Raw genomic sequence first — 17,862 nt, forward strand, 5'->3', positions numbered from 1 at the left:
AATACGCAAATTAGCACAAATGGTAAGTTCCGACAGTGCCTACAAGTGTGCCTACTGGCCGCTAAATGGCAATACCGGTTTCATATGTATACACCTGGTATGATACATATGAATAAAGATGCGTGAATCAAAATTATGCTTCCAAAAAAGATCACAAACTTATTATTATTACTCAGTTTTTCATAGGATACGCAGTTTTAGTTTTATTCATAAAAAACAATAATAATAAACAATTAATTGTTTGGACAAGCAACACAATCTATGAAAAAAATTCAACAAAAGCTGTTTAACCAAAAATTGGCGTATATTTTGGAAATTAATTCTTTTACCTGAAATTTAAACTATTTTGTTGAAAATAGAATTGATTCGTTGTAAATCAACTTTTTTGTCAAACATAAATATTCTCGAATTTTTTATTTTTATTTAAAAGCTGGTTTGTTGAAATATCAACTACAAAATTTTACATTGAAAGTGAATCTTTTTAAGTTATAAATTTAAGTATTCGGTTAATGCAGAATCGTAATCAACAATCTTTTTTATATATTGAACATTTTTTTCTGTGACTTAATATTTAACTATTTTATAGAAAAAGTCTTTTTTTTAGTTTAAAAAAATGCCACAATTTTGTATAAAATTTAACTACGCGTCCGATCAAAAAGTGATTTATTAAAAATTTCTCATGATTAAAGCAAATACTACGCAATTCATTAAAAAAAAAATTTTATGAATAATTTTTTTATGATTTGCGTAGTATTTGCTTTAATCATGACAAATTTTTTATAAATCACTTTTTGATTGGACGCGTAGTTGAATTTTATACAAAATTGTGGCATTTTTTATATTCTCATAATTTATTATTGAGAAAGTATTAGAATTGTCGGAAATTTGACATCACACATTTTTAACGGATCTCCACGTTTCGAGATCCCCTAAATCCGACAATCAGGTTTTCACGATGGCGTCTGTCTGTCTGTCCGTCCGGTCGTCCATAAATACGATAACTCTCGAAAAAATAAGCAAATCAAATCCATCTTTGGCACACTTATTTTAGGTCCTAAAAGAAAGGATGAGTTCGTGAACCAGCTATTTTTTATAAAAATTAAAAAAGTGAGCGCATTTTGAAAATTTTTGAGACCACTTTTGTCTGAATTTGAAAATTCTATGTACGGATATTTATAATATAAAAAGAATAAACAATTTATCCTAATGACTTTTTTCGACAAAATGAAAATTCTTAGAAATATAGCGTTTTCAAAATTTTTTTAATCAACCGAAAATCAAAATTTGAAGCCAAAAAACGCACGATATGAAAAAAAGTCAAGAAAAGAAAAATATTTTTTTTTATAGCCCTACAAAATCATCATAACAAATTTTTGGATTTTCTTTGAAAATCAAGAATTAGAATTTTTATTACACAAAAAATAATGAAAAATAAAAAATTCTATTTTGTGGACAAACTATGTAGGATAGGAAAAAAGATAAATTAACGAAAATTGTTATCCTAAAAAAGATCTACAATTTCGTTAAGGACCACTTCTTGATAGAACGCGTACTTTTTGTTTTATTCGTGAAAAATAACAATGAAAAAAAAATAATAAAAAAAATGTGTGGAAAACGACGAAAGTTACGAGAAAAAAAATGATTTAACAAAACCTGTTTACAAATATCGGTTGGAAATCGAGCGCTCAGCGCGAGTGTCACGATGAGAATGTGTACCTCAAAGCCTACAGAGCTTTGAGAAACTTAATTAAGTAGAAAATTCAGAACATGAAGACGCATGTAAATACTGCCATATAAGACATATTTTTGATAAAGTTTTTTTCAAGCATTCCAAATGCAAAGAATAAATATCCGAGCGCGAAGCGCGAGATTCCACCAGCGCGCGCCCTAGGCGCGCTCAACTTTGCGAGCGAAGCGAGCCACGCGCGTAGCGCGCGACGAGAATGTGCCCGCGATGCGGGCAGATTTTTGGACTAATAACTATATTTAATTAAGTTAACATAGAACTAGAGCCAAAAATGAATCTAATTTGAAATATAACCGATAAATTAACAATTAAATTAGAACTTAAATTGAAATTCAAAATTCAAATTTGAAAAATAATCAAAAGTTGGAGAACAAAGTTAACATAATAGTAATATTCAGGTGTTATTTTATTTTGTTAATGTACCTGAAAAAGTTTTGTCGGGTCTGTGTTGTTCGATTCCAAACATTTGTTGGTTCTTTGTATATCTGACAAGATGGGCCTTAAAAATAAAATGTATGCCAAATTCATTTCGTTCTTATACATTTCGTGAAGAACAATCGAAGAATAGCACTTTTCCGAATCCTTGGCAATATTGAAGGGACTTCCCACCTTAATCCATTGGTCACATATACGCGCCGATGCTGAGAAGTAAACCGTAACAGAATTAAATCTGGAACCTTCTTTCTTAGTTTTGCGTGCACTCCATTATTAATTCCGATTATAACACTGGCGTTATCCATGCCAATAGCCATTAACTTGTTACTGTCCAACCCCAGATGTGTGTTTCTTCTACAGCCCGGACGATGGTATCAGCATTGCATTCTTCCAATTGAACTAGACTTAAGTAGGTCGAAACAATTTGTAATTTTTTGGCACTGAGATAGATGATGGCGATTCCGAGAAACTTCGTGATTGATATATCGTTAAATTCGTCCCATTGCAAACTTTAAGGCAACCCTCCAATATACTTAAGATCTGCTTGGAAATGAGGCGCAAAGCCACTCCTTATAATTGCACTACTTTTTGTCATATGCATTTTAAGGCCCTGAGCTGCTTTGCTGTCTCCAAAAATATTGTGTGTCATGTCGCTTAGATGATTAACGACAGCTATCGCAGAGTGACAACAGACAAAGGTCGCAATAGCTGCCTCAGCTTTCAATGACTCATGAGTTTTGTCAGGGAATTCAAGCGTTTTTTGCCAGTTTTCGTCAATGCATGGGCTGTCGGCAGATGGATAGTATTTTACATGCAGTAAGCTGTTGTGTTCTTCGTTCTCAGCAAAAATGTTTTTTTCTAAATGCTATTGCCGATCACTCACAGATCGAAGTGCCGATAACTGAAGCAGCCAGATTTCTGACTTGCCGATAACCCATGCATTCTCGTATTTATAACTTCGAACTTCTTATAATATTCAATCTAATAGGATATGTTACAAGTGATAAGTAATTTACCTTCCTAAGGTACGCTTAATTCGATAAAACCCATTTTTTAAGCTTTAAATATGTTTAATATAGTTTTTTAAGCATTTGAAATCTGAAATTCGCCTTAAGCTTCCGATAACTGGCTCAAATAAAAAATTTTATTAAAAATTTTTTTTATGCTGAAAATACAAAAAATGTAAAAAAGTGCTTTTTCCAAACTCGTCAAACTATGCTCATAATATGAGATACCCCAGGAAATAGCTATTAAAGTGCAAAATAAAGTATTATTTTTAATGAAAAACTTCATTCTATGTTTCTGAAGTATAAATTTACTTCTATTTAGATATATTTAGTTTTTGCAGTAGTCACAAACATTTTTATAACCAATTTCCCCCGCGCATCCACAATGCTTTATGAGCACCACACCGTGCAACTATGCACTTACTATGCCTGACCTGTATAATGAAAAACTTCGACACTATCGATATTTTCCTACTTAGTCATTCAATCCCCATCATTCCAGACAAACTTTGCTGCTAAATACGTATTTAATGAATAATAAATAGGGTTTAAAGAATTCCCTTCCAAGTACTCGACCACTATCGATTTCACAAAAAGTTCGCCTATAATCTTTAGAAACCCAATGAAAAATGGACTATACCACAAAATTACTCTTTCTTCAAGGGCTACAAGTTAGTGATAGAACCAACAGAGTGGGTCTCTTAGTTTCGCTGATACCTCGTTTTCTCATATTACGAGAATATCTCATATTCGATTACTCTCCTCTATATATTCTTGGTTATTTTTTAATAATTATTTTTCTAAATTACAAGAATTGTTTTTAAAGTAATTTTGAATTGCGCGCCAAGTGCGGCTAACCAGCAAACGGCCCTAACGCAAGCGCGTTAGTTGCACGCTTTAAATACACGGCATTATTTAATTTCGACTGACTTACCGCAACGCGCCCTATGTGTGTTAGCCTTTCGGGAACTAAAATTAAAGATCCAAAGGCGCGGCCTATGTGTGCATTTGTTTTTCTGCGGGAACTAAAATGAAAGGTGGCTTACCTGCCCGCTACCTGCTACTCACTTACAATTTGGACTAATTCAGATTAAATCAAAACAATCTGAAGCAATTTGTCGATCCTCTTAAACCCTTTTTAATCTGCCTTTCAACCTCAAATTAAATTTTAATCTCAGTAAATGTCTCAAAACCCAAAATGCAATCCGAATGGACCCGAGGTTCACTTATCAATACTTATTTATTCTTGCATCAGCACCAAATTCAACACGAACGCATCCGGAATCCATTTTCTAATCCGTGCCGCCAATTCCCTCAAATGAATAGGACTTTTTGAATTAAATCCGATGAATCTGACATCCGTCCGAATCGATAAGTGTGAATCCAAAAGCAAACCGAATGAATCACAATCCAATCGGAAGCAAACTTTCCCTCCATTCGAGTAATTTGGAAACCAATCCAAACTTAATTTTCATTCCTTTCAAATCGGAGCGTATATATAAACTATAATCTTAACACAACTTTTAATCACTTTCAAGCTGTCCGCCTAACACAATTAGGACACTTATCGAAAAAACGAGGTCTGTCCCAGTTTTTTCGGAAAAAGTATAGGTCCAAACCTGGGACGGAACTGGGTTTTTTGGGAAGTGTGCTAGAAAATCTCTAAAATTTTACGATTTTCTTGCATATTTCAGAGTTATCCGGAAATCAGAATATGTGTCAAGTTTCTTCAATATTAATACGAATTTTTATTTATTATTAATTTCTTAAGTTTTTTGTATGTCCCATGGTTTTCGAGATGTTCACAATTTTCATTTTTTCCTTTTGAAAATCTTTTTGTTGGATTCAGTTGTAGTGGCTGAGAATCACCCTTTGTATAAAACCCTGAATATTTTTTCAGTTTTCGCGTATCTCGCCGTTTTCAAGATAACTCCAAATTTTTATTTCAAAACTCATTCTGCTATACTAATTCGGGGTGCCCGACGACCATCCCGGAATGGAATATCCTGAAAATGTTGTCCCTTTCGCGTATCTCTACTCTACTCTGTTAGTTGTGGGTGGTCGAGGATCTTTATCAAACAGTGAAACTTTTTTCAATTCTCGCGCATTTTTCACCGTTTTCAAGATAAATCAAAATTATATTATTTATTCAAATTTAAATAAATCTGCTGGGTTATTTTGACTTTGCCCTAAACAGTACTGCTGTGCAAGCTCCTTAACATTTGTTTGTTGTTCATGTATCTCTGATCGTTCGCGATATAATTAAAAAAATGTTATTATTGTTTTGAATAAAAACTTTTTATTCATTAGTTTAGTTACAGGTCTTGGAGAATACACCTCTGCAAAATCCTTAGAATGCAATAAGTTTTCACGATTCTATATACGTTTTTGAAATAAATCATATTTCAGATTTTTTAATTTGATGAAATCTATTTATTGCTTTAGATCGGAGTGACCGAGAATCATCTCCCTTCTGAATATGTCTTCCGTTTCCGCTCCTCCATCACCGTCTATAAACTAACTAAAAATTTACATTTTTGGGGTATTTAAACATTCCTTTAATTGAGCTACTTCATGCTGGTCGAAAATAAACTAACTCTGCAAAAACCTTTGAATCTACTTATTTTTCACGTTTCTTTGACCGTTATTAGTTTCCGTTTATTTCTTACCGTTTTTAAGACAACTCAAAATTTTCATTTTTTTTTGTATTAAAAAAAAATTTATTAAGTTAGTTCATGTAGTTCAAAAACAAAACCCTTCTTTAAAAACCTTAAAATTTTGATATACAACGATTCACTTCATCAAAAAAACCTGAAAATGTTTTTGAGTTTTCACGTATCTGTGAACCTTTCAGAGGTATTTCAAAATTTTTGATTTTTTTTTTTGATTCTAAGCATTTGTTTACTTGTTTACTTTGTGGTGGCTGGACCCCCCCCCCCCTCCCTATAGAAAACCTCTGAAAATGTTGTCAGATTTCGCTTATCTTTAAGCGTTTTCAAGATAATTCAAAATTTTCGCTTCTTTAGGGGGGTATTTCAAAAACATTTGTATTGGGTTATTTTAAGTTGGTGGATGATAAAACCAATCATCAAACCCCTTAAAATCGACTTAGTTTTCATGTTTCCATGACCGCTTTCGAAAAAAATTAAAATTTGGATTTTTCTAATGTTGAGCATTTATTTTTTTTTAGTTTTGGGTTTATTTTTTGTTTCTATTTAAACAAACTTTTTATTTGTTCTGTTCGCTTTGTTCGAAGATAAACCCCGTTTTCAAAAACTTAAAAATTTATTTAGTTTTCACATTTCTCTGGCCGTGTTGAAGATAACTACAAATTTGTATTTTTTTTAATTAAAAATTTTTTTACTGATATAGGTTGGGGTGGCCAGAAACCATCCCTCTTTAGTAAACGTTAACAATATTGTCAGTTTTGGCGTATCTCTCGTCGATTTCAAGATAACTCAAAATCTTTATTTTTTTTTGAATTTTAAAAACACTTTTTTCCCTTTTACCTATGTTCAGAGAAACTAACAATAAATTTACAACTAACTAATTCAGTATAGCATAAAGTTAACCGAAATGCATGTACTTTCAAATTCGAGCGCTTGAGCGCGCATGTTCTGAAAAGCTCTTGCGAGAGATTCAAATCCAGCGCCGAGTATATGTCTGACCAATAAGGAATTGGGCATACTTCTTTTTAGAATTCATTCTTTCGATATTTTCATAATATTTCTTCCTACATACTGATTTTCCTATATACTCGTAGTTCGTCATACAAAGAGTACGCGTCAAACTCAAACTGCGCGGTCATATTAAACAAAATGGTGGCATTAAAAGGTTGCGTGACTTGAACGAAACGGGGCTCTCAAGTGGCTAGACCATGTATTTATTAGATCACGGTTTAAAGCGCTACGTGTTTTCCCTGACAGAAACTTCACCAATAAGGAATCTCCGACAGGGTTGGTCAACTCAACAAGGGAAAATGGCGAATTTTTAGAACTTTAACGCGTGGGTTGAGAGGCAGCGAGGGGAGTCATACTAGTTCTCCTGCCCATCGCAGATGGCGCTAATTGATGTAATAAGCGCGTGCGCGGAAAATTGTTTGTTCTGATTTGTTACTCTCACGTGTTATCTGGTGCTGTCGCCGTATGAGACCATAACCGCAAAACGGTTTTTCGTGTGCTGGTATCACTGCAATGAAAAGAATTTCTTGAAAACGCAAACTCTGCTTCAGAAAAAATTAAAATTCATACGTATGCACATCTTAACTCGTCTCATAATTATCTTTTTCTACTTAAAATACAAAAATAAAAGCAAAATTAAGTAAATGAGAAATTTAATGACAATTATCTTTAGTTTCTTATATTGTGTTTCTTGTTTTTTTAACTTTGTCTTTATTCATCTTTCTTTCTTAAATTATTTTACTAGTCAACAAATCTGAGGAAGGAGCATGCACATATATAGCGACCAACACATGCATGCTTCTGCAGGTCGCCTGCCCATCGCAGATGGCGTTGAATTTCGCCATTTATTTCCCACGTAGTTTCCCGAGCCTGATCTCCGATTCCATCCTTGAGGTTCAATCTACTTATTGGATACACTTTTCCACTTGGAGAAAAAACCTTAATAGAATAGGAAAATGCACTTTTAAGTTTTTAATAATGAAGTAGAGTGGAGCCCGTGGAGCAGCCAAAGGGTATATACAAAGAGGTCACGGTGAAATTCCATAGGAAAGAAAAGTATAATACTGGTGATTGCTTTAGAGCTTGACAAGTGACGTGGTTTCCCTGACTACAACTCCACCAATAAGAAATCGGGTCTTTTCATTTTTCATTACACTTTTTCGAGATATTTCGAGATATCTCGATAATTTCGATATTCAATAGGTATGATCTTTTTAGAATAGGATATTTCACTCAAGTAAATTAGTAGCTCACTGATTTCATGAAACACTCTTTAAATTTACAAATTAATTATTTGGAAAATATGTTTTACAAATAATTTTAAAAAATTTGAATAGTGATGTCTATTAAACAAGAAATATTTTCAGCTTAAGGGCTTGTGACACAGCTAAATACCAATATTACCGACCTCACTTTATCAGTTCACTGAAGGTTTTTTTGAACCTAAGAACTTTTTTTGTATATAAAATATCGAGCTGAAACTTTGGAAAATGTATTAGAGTATAATAAATTACATTTAGGTACTGCATTTTGGTAGGAATTTCACTGAAAATTATTTCATCTTTTTTCTGAACCTCGACATTTTTTGAACTTTCGAACTTTTTTTAGACATAAAATATCGGTCTCAAACTTTCAGAAATGCAAGAGCCGAAGGAAAACTACGTTAAAGTATAAAGCTTAATAATAAAAGATGTAAAAAACAATTTCAACTATTAATTCCATCGCAATCAGCCGGTAACGTTGTACACGAAAATACGAACCCTCTAGAGCCTCGTCTAGCGGCCGCCATGGTTCGTATTTTCGTGTACAACGTTACCGGCTGATGCCGATGGAATTGATAGTTGAATTTTTTTATTCTTTTTTTATTAAGCTTTGTATTTTAACGTAGTTTTCTTTCGACTTTTGCATTTCTCAAAGTTTAAAACCGATATTTTATGTATAAAAAAAGTTCGAACGTTCAAAAAATGTCGAGGATCAGAAAAAGGATGAAATCATTTTCATTGAAGTTCCTACCAAAATGCAGTACCTAAACGTACTTTATTGCACTCTAATACATTTTCCAAAGTTTCAGCTCGATATTTTATTTACAAAAAAAGTTCTTATGTCCAAAAAAACATTCAGTGAACTGATAAAATGAGGTCAGTAATATAGATATTTAGCTCTGTCACATGCCATTGATGACATTATTCTTAAAATGTATGGTTTAAAATTTGTTTAGCATACAAATACACAACGAAAAATCGACAAGACTCAGAAAACGAAATAACAACAATTAAAAGAATGATAGAGAACAAGTATATTGATACTGTACGTAAGAAACTTTATTTTGAATTTTACTTATATTCCCCCTTTAAGGGAGATTTATACCCGTTTAAGAGGGGGCGGGGTTAAGAACACATTTTTTGACCAAATTAAAAAAAAATTCTGAATGCACAACATCTCAAGAACATTGTGTCCAAATTTTATGTAAATTGAAGCAAAACTAACGAAGATGTAGCGTTTTTAGCGACCATGTCTCTTGCTCAATTCATTATTGGGAGTTTAAAATATTTTGCTTTTAAATAAAGAAAAATTAACATAATTTTCAACAGTGAGCATATAAAGCCTTGTGATTAAGATTTTGTTCACGAACATGGAATTTTCGAATGAGTATGGAAAAACAAAGTGTAGAAAAAAGTGTTGTTTGAAAGTTGTTCATTAGAAACAAAAATCAGTCGGGGGAAGCGAAAACATTATATATTTACTCCTAAATTCCAGTGTAAATAGCAGAAATACCTTTCTTTTCCCAGCTGGCTTTGAGATTAAGGATAATGAACTAAGAGAAATTTAACCTCTACTTCGATCACACCCGATCCCTTTTCCAAGTTTAAAACAGGCCTCGAAAACGAAAAAATTAATTTAAAAAATATTTTTCTCGGTTTCCCCGATTGTTCTTATTTTTAATGACCAATTAAAGGTATTTCGATAAAAATTGCAAATGAAATGATGGAATGCAGAAAAGCCATGATCCTACAGTATTACTCAAATAAACTTTATTTACACTGAAGTAAATGTTACAGTACAGCAGGGCAGCTACTGTATTTTTACACGATTGACTGGTACCGGCTTTGTACGAACATGTCATTTTGTCAATAGACACAGAATATTCTACATCCGAGTCATTATTACAGTTATTTCGAATTTTTAATCTGCCAGTTATTGTATGTGGATATTTTGTTAAGGCACTAGTTTGAAGGCATAAAGCTTCAAAAGATTAAAAAAGATATAAACTTAAATCTATTTCTTTGTATCCTTGACTCTATCCCTTACTGTCACAACTGTCTATATTTTTCTATCCGTGGTGTTCACAATTGTGTATTTTTCTCTCTCACTGACTCTATCCCTGGTGGTCCCATGGCCCTATCTTTTTCTATCTTTGTTGTTCACAAATACCTATCTTTACCTATTTCAGTCTACCCACTATCAACGATATAACGTTTTAATTTCTATCCATTTGAATCCACTCAAAAATGTAGTATTCTGATGAGTTTCGAAAATAACAATATATTTCGAATTACAAACTCCCGCAAAATAGTATTGAACCAGCGAGGGTTTATATACCTAACAACAAAATTCCCCAGCTTGACGACTTACTAGTCAAAGTTGGAACTCTGCAAAGGCGTCTACTTACCCTCCAGTTATAGACGGTGCAAATGATTTCACTTGTGTCTGACTTTTACTGTCAGCCAACTACTGGGAACCTGCAGGTACTAAGTCAGGGATGTAGATCAACAAGCGCGCGCCTCACTAAGGATAAACGTGGATAATCGGAGGATTTGTTTCGATAGAGCGACTTAGATTCAAGAAGATAGGGTTATCTCATATTTTAAAAAAAGAAAAAAATGGATTCACTTGGATTGGGAAATAGGTATTAAAAAAGATAGACTAAATTTTGGTTGGCCCAACCAACAGGAAAAGATAGAGGTGAATAAGTGGAGGATCTATATAAATATAAAGGAAGGGATTCAAGAATATTGGATAAGAAAATAGGGATTAAAAAAGATAGACGAAATTTAAGATTGACCAACAGATAGAAAAGGATAGAGGTGGAAAATGCTGTGGATTGATTTAGATAGAAAGATTGATATTCAAGAAGATAGGGCTATTTTATATTTCAGAACAGATAGAAATGGATTCACATGAACTGAAAAGAGGGATTAAAAAAGATAGACAAAATTTAATATTGCCCAACGGATTGAAAAGGATAGAGGCGGATAAGTGTAGAATTCAATTAGATAGAAAGACTGGGATGCAAGAAGATAGGGTTATCTTAAATTTCAGAAAATATAGAAATTGATTCACTTGGATAGGGAAATAGGGATTAAAAAAGATACACGAAATTTAAGATAGCTCAAAGGATAGAAAAGAATAGAAGTGGATAAACTGTGGATTCATTTAGATAAAAAGACTGAGATTCAATAATAGAGGGCTATCTTATATTTCAGAAAAAATAGAAATGGATTCACATAGACAGGAAAATATGGATTAAAAAAGATAGACGAAATTTAAGATTGCCCAAAGGCTAGAAAAGGATACAGGTGGATGAGTGGAGGATTCATTTAGACAGAAAAACTGGGCTGCAAGAAGACAGTGCTATCTTAAATTTCAGAAAATATAGAAATTGATACACTTGGATAGGAAAATAGGGATTGAAAAAGATAGATGAAATTTAAGATTGCTCAAAGGATAGAAAAGGATAGAGGTAGATAAGCTGTAGATTAATTTAAATAGAAAGACTGAGATTCAATAATAGAGGGCTATCTTATATTTCAGAAACGATAGAAATGGATGCACATGTACAGGAAAATAGGGATTAAAAAGGATAGACGAATTTTAAGATTGCCCAGCGGATAGAAGAGGATAGAGGTGGATAATCTGTGGATTTATTTAGATAGAAAGACTGGGATTTAAGAAGATAAGGCTATCTTTGATTCTAGAAAAGGTAGAAAAAGATTGAATGAGATAAGAAGATAGGGATTAAAAAGAAAGACGAGATTTTGGATTGCCTAACGAATAGAAAAAGGTGTGGATAAGCCAAGGAGTCATTTGGAAACAAACACTAGAATAGGGATTGGGAGTGAAAGAATAAGGATACATGTGGACAAGTGGCGGATCGACATTGGTACGAACATTGGGCATCAAAAGAAAAGAGGTGATTGTAGATTGGAAGAAAGATAGAAATGATCCAAGGGATAGACCTGAGATCAAGATGGACACATCGGTTCTTTTCATTTCAATCTTAAAGATAGAAATTGATTCAAACGTATAGAGACTCTATCCATTTACTTTCAGCAGGAATGATTATCATGCCAGAATTCATCACTCGCTGACCTTCTATCATGTTCCTGGAGGACGGCGTAGCTTTCGAGAACTCGCACAGAGTATCTAACGGCAGTGAAAACATTTTTCACGTCCTTAATTATTAATAATACATTGTTTTATTTTCGACTCCCATTCAAAACAATACTGATCTGTATACTCCGGCGGCCATGTTTTTCGAGCGACACGAGCATTCTCCGTCCCGCGGTGTTATTTTTCTTTCCTAATACATATTCGTTAAAGAGGGTAGAATTCAACCCAGACAGGAACAAAAAGAGGCTTTGAATGGTATCAATGACAGCAATTTACTCTACGGAGCTGGACTTGATGATTCTGTGTAAGAATAAAAAATTATACACGTTGACTTGGAAGCTTCTAATATGTCCCCTAAGGGTTTACATTTTTCTTGCACCTTCTTCCCTATTCCTTTACTCACCCTCCACACACTTACTTGGTGGTGGGAGGGGGACCTACAGTTTTAAGGTCGGGTCCGAACCACCAAGAGCAACAACTTTAAGTACTTAGAGAAACCTTTTTCCCCAGAGGTACCGGTCCCACGACTCTCCTGATATACACAACTCCCTTGCTAGGCTAGTTTTCACCGCATGGGCCGCCGAGGCTCTTCCAGAGTGCGAGGCGGGAATCAAAACCACAAAGCCGACGGAGTCGGTCTAAAGCCTACGCTTTAGCCCCCACGACCATCGTCCCACTTTAAAAAATTATACACGTTTATTGTTTCGTAATTTTTTATTTCCGAGAAAAAAACTTTTGAATCGCTTTTCTCGTGAACCACATTTCTGAAGACCGTGAACATTAGAACTCAAAATCTATTTGACCGATTCTTTTCAAATTTGGTAAACTATTTCCTCACATAACTGAACAGGTAATCAGGAAGAGTTTTTTCACAACAATTTTTGTTCATTTTATAATAACAAATTAACCGATTTACTTTAGCAAAAATCGCGTTTTTGTCTTTAAAATGATGCAAAAAATTTAGAAAATTAAAAAAAAACTCTTCTTGTTTACCTGTGGAAACATATCACCTTCAAAATGCATTTTTTTTGCTTCAAATAATCCAGTGATGAGTTACAATGTTCACGGCGCAACCATTTTTTTCGAGGTGTCTCAGGAGATTCGATGTAACGTGGTCATTTAAAAAATATTTTTAAATGAAAATTGGTTATAAATAGTTAGAATGTAGTACTAAAATATAGAGTTCAAATTAATAACCCAGCATTATTCATATCTCAAAAAAAATTCTTAAAAATTTGCGTTTTTTTCGCCCCCCCCCCCCCTACCCCACCCTCTTAAAGAATTCAAATGGTTTAGAAACTTAAATTAATAAAAAAAGTGAAAGGGCCTCTAATTTTTATCATTCTCGTCACTTATGATTGAGAATTAATACTAATAGTATACTAATAGTAATAGTACTCAAAAAGTAAAGGAAAACATTGGTTTTTAAAAGCCCTACAAAATTATCATAAAAACTTTTAGGATTTTCTTAAAAAATTAAAAGTTCTAATTTTTATTGCACAAAACATAATGAAAAATGAAAAATCTCATTTTGTTGTCAAACTATGCAGGATACGAAAGAAGATGAATAAAAAAAAATTGTGATCTCATAAAAGATCTACAAATTCATTAATAATCACTTCTTGATAGGACGCGTACTTTTTGTTTTATTCACGAAAAATAACATTAAAAATCTACAAAAAAAATTGTGAAAATGTGACACAAGTTACGAACAAAAAATGATTTTACAAAAATTGTTTACCCGATAAGGAGCTACAAATTTGTTATGAATTACTTTTTGACAGGACACGCAGTTTTGGTTTCAATCATAAAAATTACATTAAAAATAAAAATGAAAAAATTTGTGGAAAAACAACAAAAGGTACAAAAACGAATTGATAGAAAAAAGTTATTCGTCTAAAAAAGTGATACAAATTTGTATTAATTTATTAAATTCTTATTATTTATGATAGAGAAGGTATTAGAATTGCCCGAAATTTGACACCACAACATTCAAATTTTGAACCAAATGACCCAAAAAAACGACCAAAAGTCTCAAAGAGAAATGATAGGTTTTGAAAAATATTTTGTTTTATCTATAAAAAATAATATAAAAACCAAAATCCTATTATTAGCATAATAACGCGAGATAGAGAAAAAAGTACACTGAAAAAAATTGTTCTTGAATCAAATAAATGTTACTTGATTCAAGTCAATCGCAGGTACTAATGGGGATGATAGTATATGAGTGTGTTCCAAATAAATAAATACTTGCTATCGTATGCTTGGAAAGAGCTTACATTTTCTTAATCTGAGAAACTGTATTCTTAGATAGAATATCGCATTTTATTATTCGAAAACTTTATTGTGTTACTTCATAAAGAGATGTATTGAAATGCAGAACATAGTTTACTTCCAAGAAATCATTTCTGATATACTTCAAGAATATATTTTCTTAATCTAAGAATATGTAGTATCGGAGCAATAGACTAGTGCCTCAACTGAACACTATTTCTCAACGAAAAAAAATTGTTTTCGAAATTATTGTTCTATAATTTTCATTTTTTAAATGATTAAAATACGTACTTCGCGCAGACTGTTACTTACACATATAATCGTACGCCTAGACGCTTTGAAATATCGCACTCGCCGAGGATTGAACCCTGCCTTAACTACCCAAACTAGTGGCTCCTAACCGCGCGCACTACCGACTTCGCTATCGAAGCAATTAGATCTCGATGACAAAATCTCGGGTAAGAACTTCAAGGCAGGGTCGCACCAAGTCGTATGGTGAGCCTCAACCCACTTTAAATTAAAAGTTGTTGAACTCAACTTTAATATACCATTTTTTATTTAGAATAATTTTAGCATTGAATTTGACTTATTTCAATAAAGGCTCGATGCTTTTTTTCTTAAAATATTTTAAAATATTATAAAATATCTAAAAAAATGAACAATAAACAAAAAATGTCCATAAAATGCGCATTTTTCAATTGATCCACCTCTTTTATTGTAAATAATACTCTCTTACTCAATTTTGCATGCAAAATAACATTTCTTAAACAATAATTTAAAATATGTGAAAAAGCGAAGTAAGTTTCACTTATTTAACAAGGCATATAATACTTGTTGTTTTCAAATATTTACAACGCTTAAAAACGACCCAAATCTAATATATGATAAAGAAAAGTTACGAGCACAAAAATGCTTTAATAAAATCAATGACAAAAAATAATTTTTCATTAATTCTTCTGACCATGTATATGTTTTAAATATTTTTTCATTGAGGTCTTAAATATTATTAATTTTTTCATTAGCTACATTAATAATTTCAACAAGAAATAATTTTGTTTAACTTTAACAAATAATAAATTCGATAATATGAGCAAAATAAATCACAAAAATATAAAGTCCCAACTGCTTACAAAATTTATCTCAAAATTAAATTTTATTCATATTAAACTACATATTTTCATGATTTTTTCTTTTTTGAAATAATTAGTAATAGTTACTCTTATTTTTTCAGATATTCTTTTTTGTTTATTTACAAACAGCATCAAGTTTTTAATTATTTTTGCTTTTTCTTAATGCAATTCAATGAAAAAGACAGAGCTACTTTTTATGGTGCCATCTGTTGGCTTAGTTTGACCGACATTTCCCCTCCGGATTGTAAGAAAACTACTACTGCATACACATACGCGGTCGTGGCAGGGGGCTGATAGAGACCGACGTAAAAACTTGTTTTCACGGTGTGCCCACTCCTATAGGAAAAGTGGCGAAAGAATTGTAGTAATTGCTACGTCTCCTAGATGGCGCTCGTGTGAGTTCGGAATTCAAAATGGACTTGAGCAGACGATAGAAGTTCTGTCAGGCCTGTACGACTTTGGGTAATTGATGTAGCCGAAGAGTGAACTCTGGCGGGGCACAGAGGGGTGCGGATTAGTTTCAAAAGTGGTAGTAGGTGGCGCAAGTAGGTTTGTGGATGAGAGGCGTAGAGACGCAAGAGGATCGCGTTGTTATCTGTCTGTCATAATAGTGAGGTTATGTTCTGCTTGATAGTTTGAATGTGTTGAATTAAATTTTCAATTTGACATAAATTAAGTCATTAATGTGAAGTCAAAGAAATATTAAACAGAAAATATGTCCAAATTATTACACACATTTTGTCTGTATTTCATTTTTTTGTAATTTCTTAAAACATAGATTCAGAATTTAGTAAATAAATAGTCACAAATATCAAATTGAATCAATTTAAATTTGCAAAATATGCATGCCCTACCGAAAAGAATCTTTGAGTATATACTAAAAATTCTTTAGGTCAAAGAAGCTCAGAGAAATTCTGCGCAGGCACTCAGTTAGATATTTTTAAAGGTCCAGGAAGCTCGTTTAAATGGTCTGAAGGCTTTAAAATATTCTTTCCGAAATTGAAATAAGAATAAGATCATAAATAACAAGCAGAGAGGCTATCTCAATAGAGTAACCGACACTCAAGGGTCCTTTGTTAAGCTTTCGGATTAAAATTTAGAAGTAGATTTTTTTTATTTCATAGTTAACAGCCTAAAACATAATAATTCGGAATCTACGGGTATCGATTACTTCAGATATCTAACTTTTTTTTAATGCATAAAATTGGAATTAATAAAACGTTTCTCGTAAATGGAACGAGATACGCCAAAAAAGACAACATTTTTGAATTCAGCTAGAAAATTGTATATCAGTATATAAGTTATAATTATAAATAAGTATAATAAGAACATTCATCAATTAAAAAAAGAGTTAATAATTTAAAGAGAAATTTAAAAAGGGAGAGCGGATTAGCCACGACCAACTACTGTAAATAACTCTGCCCGCCCGGCACGTGACGAATACAAAAGGAACATTAAATTACCGTCGCACCACTCTTAAAAGGACCACTAAAAGGATCTTGAAAAGGACCCAAAACTCGCAAACTATCTCCGAGACTATTTTGTTTCAAATCGACTTTGTTTATAGACTCAAATGGGCCAAGCTATTTCGCTAAAGAAAACTCAGAGATTTCTTTCGGTAGGGTGGAGTGTCTTTTACAAGAGCTTTTTAAATATTTCATTAAAATTTCAAATCGACAATAAATTGAAGAATTGATGACAGATTCTGGAAAAAATACACAACAAGTACGAAAAAAAAAATTATAATCAGTTTTACATGTTTTCTGATTAATATATGCTGGATTTTGCATTAATTATTAAGTTTATCTTTAATTGAAAATTTCGTGTTGCACATTAAAACCATCAGTGTATACATACAGGCGCACTAATCCATGTGCATAGTGCCTTAGTTGCTAAAATAATGGTACGTGGCGCGAAATTCCGCCATTTCTTCAACACACAGTCGTACATGCCAGTGATCCCAAATCTGAAACGAGACGTGGTCCAGTACTATGACACATCTATGTCCGTGTAAATATGGTAGGAGACGATATAAATGTTGGGTTGCGCGCGCAACCTATTTCTCCTCTTCTGATTTTGAAAACTCGAAGGTGCAGGATTGCCGGTCGGAACACTTCGGCGGTTCTATTTATATCTCTATCTGCTTTGAAATAAAATTAAGAGATTGGGATTTTAATATTTTCAGATTTCGATGCTGG

At 32.8% G+C, this 17,862-nt stretch overlaps 1 protein-coding gene across 1 annotated transcript in view; it reads right to left on the reverse strand.

Annotated features, from left to right (window-relative positions):
* The window catches only part of LOC117174970, a 5,241-nt gene extending 2,552 nt beyond the window's left edge, over positions 1-2,689 (reverse strand). The window contains exon 1 of the mRNA XM_033364443.1: positions 2,171-2,689. Coding sequence (XP_033220334.1) covers positions 2,171-2,290 — 120 coding nt within the window. The 5' untranslated portion in view covers positions 2,291-2,689. The remainder of the gene's footprint in view (positions 1-2,170) is intronic.
* Positions 2,690-17,862: the final 15,173 nt, after the last annotated feature.

Source organism: Belonocnema kinseyi, chromosome 6 (genome assembly GCF_010883055.1).
Source record: "Belonocnema kinseyi isolate 2016_QV_RU_SX_M_011 chromosome 6, B_treatae_v1, whole genome shotgun sequence".
Lineage (NCBI taxonomy): Eukaryota > Metazoa > Arthropoda > Insecta > Hymenoptera > Cynipidae > Belonocnema > Belonocnema kinseyi.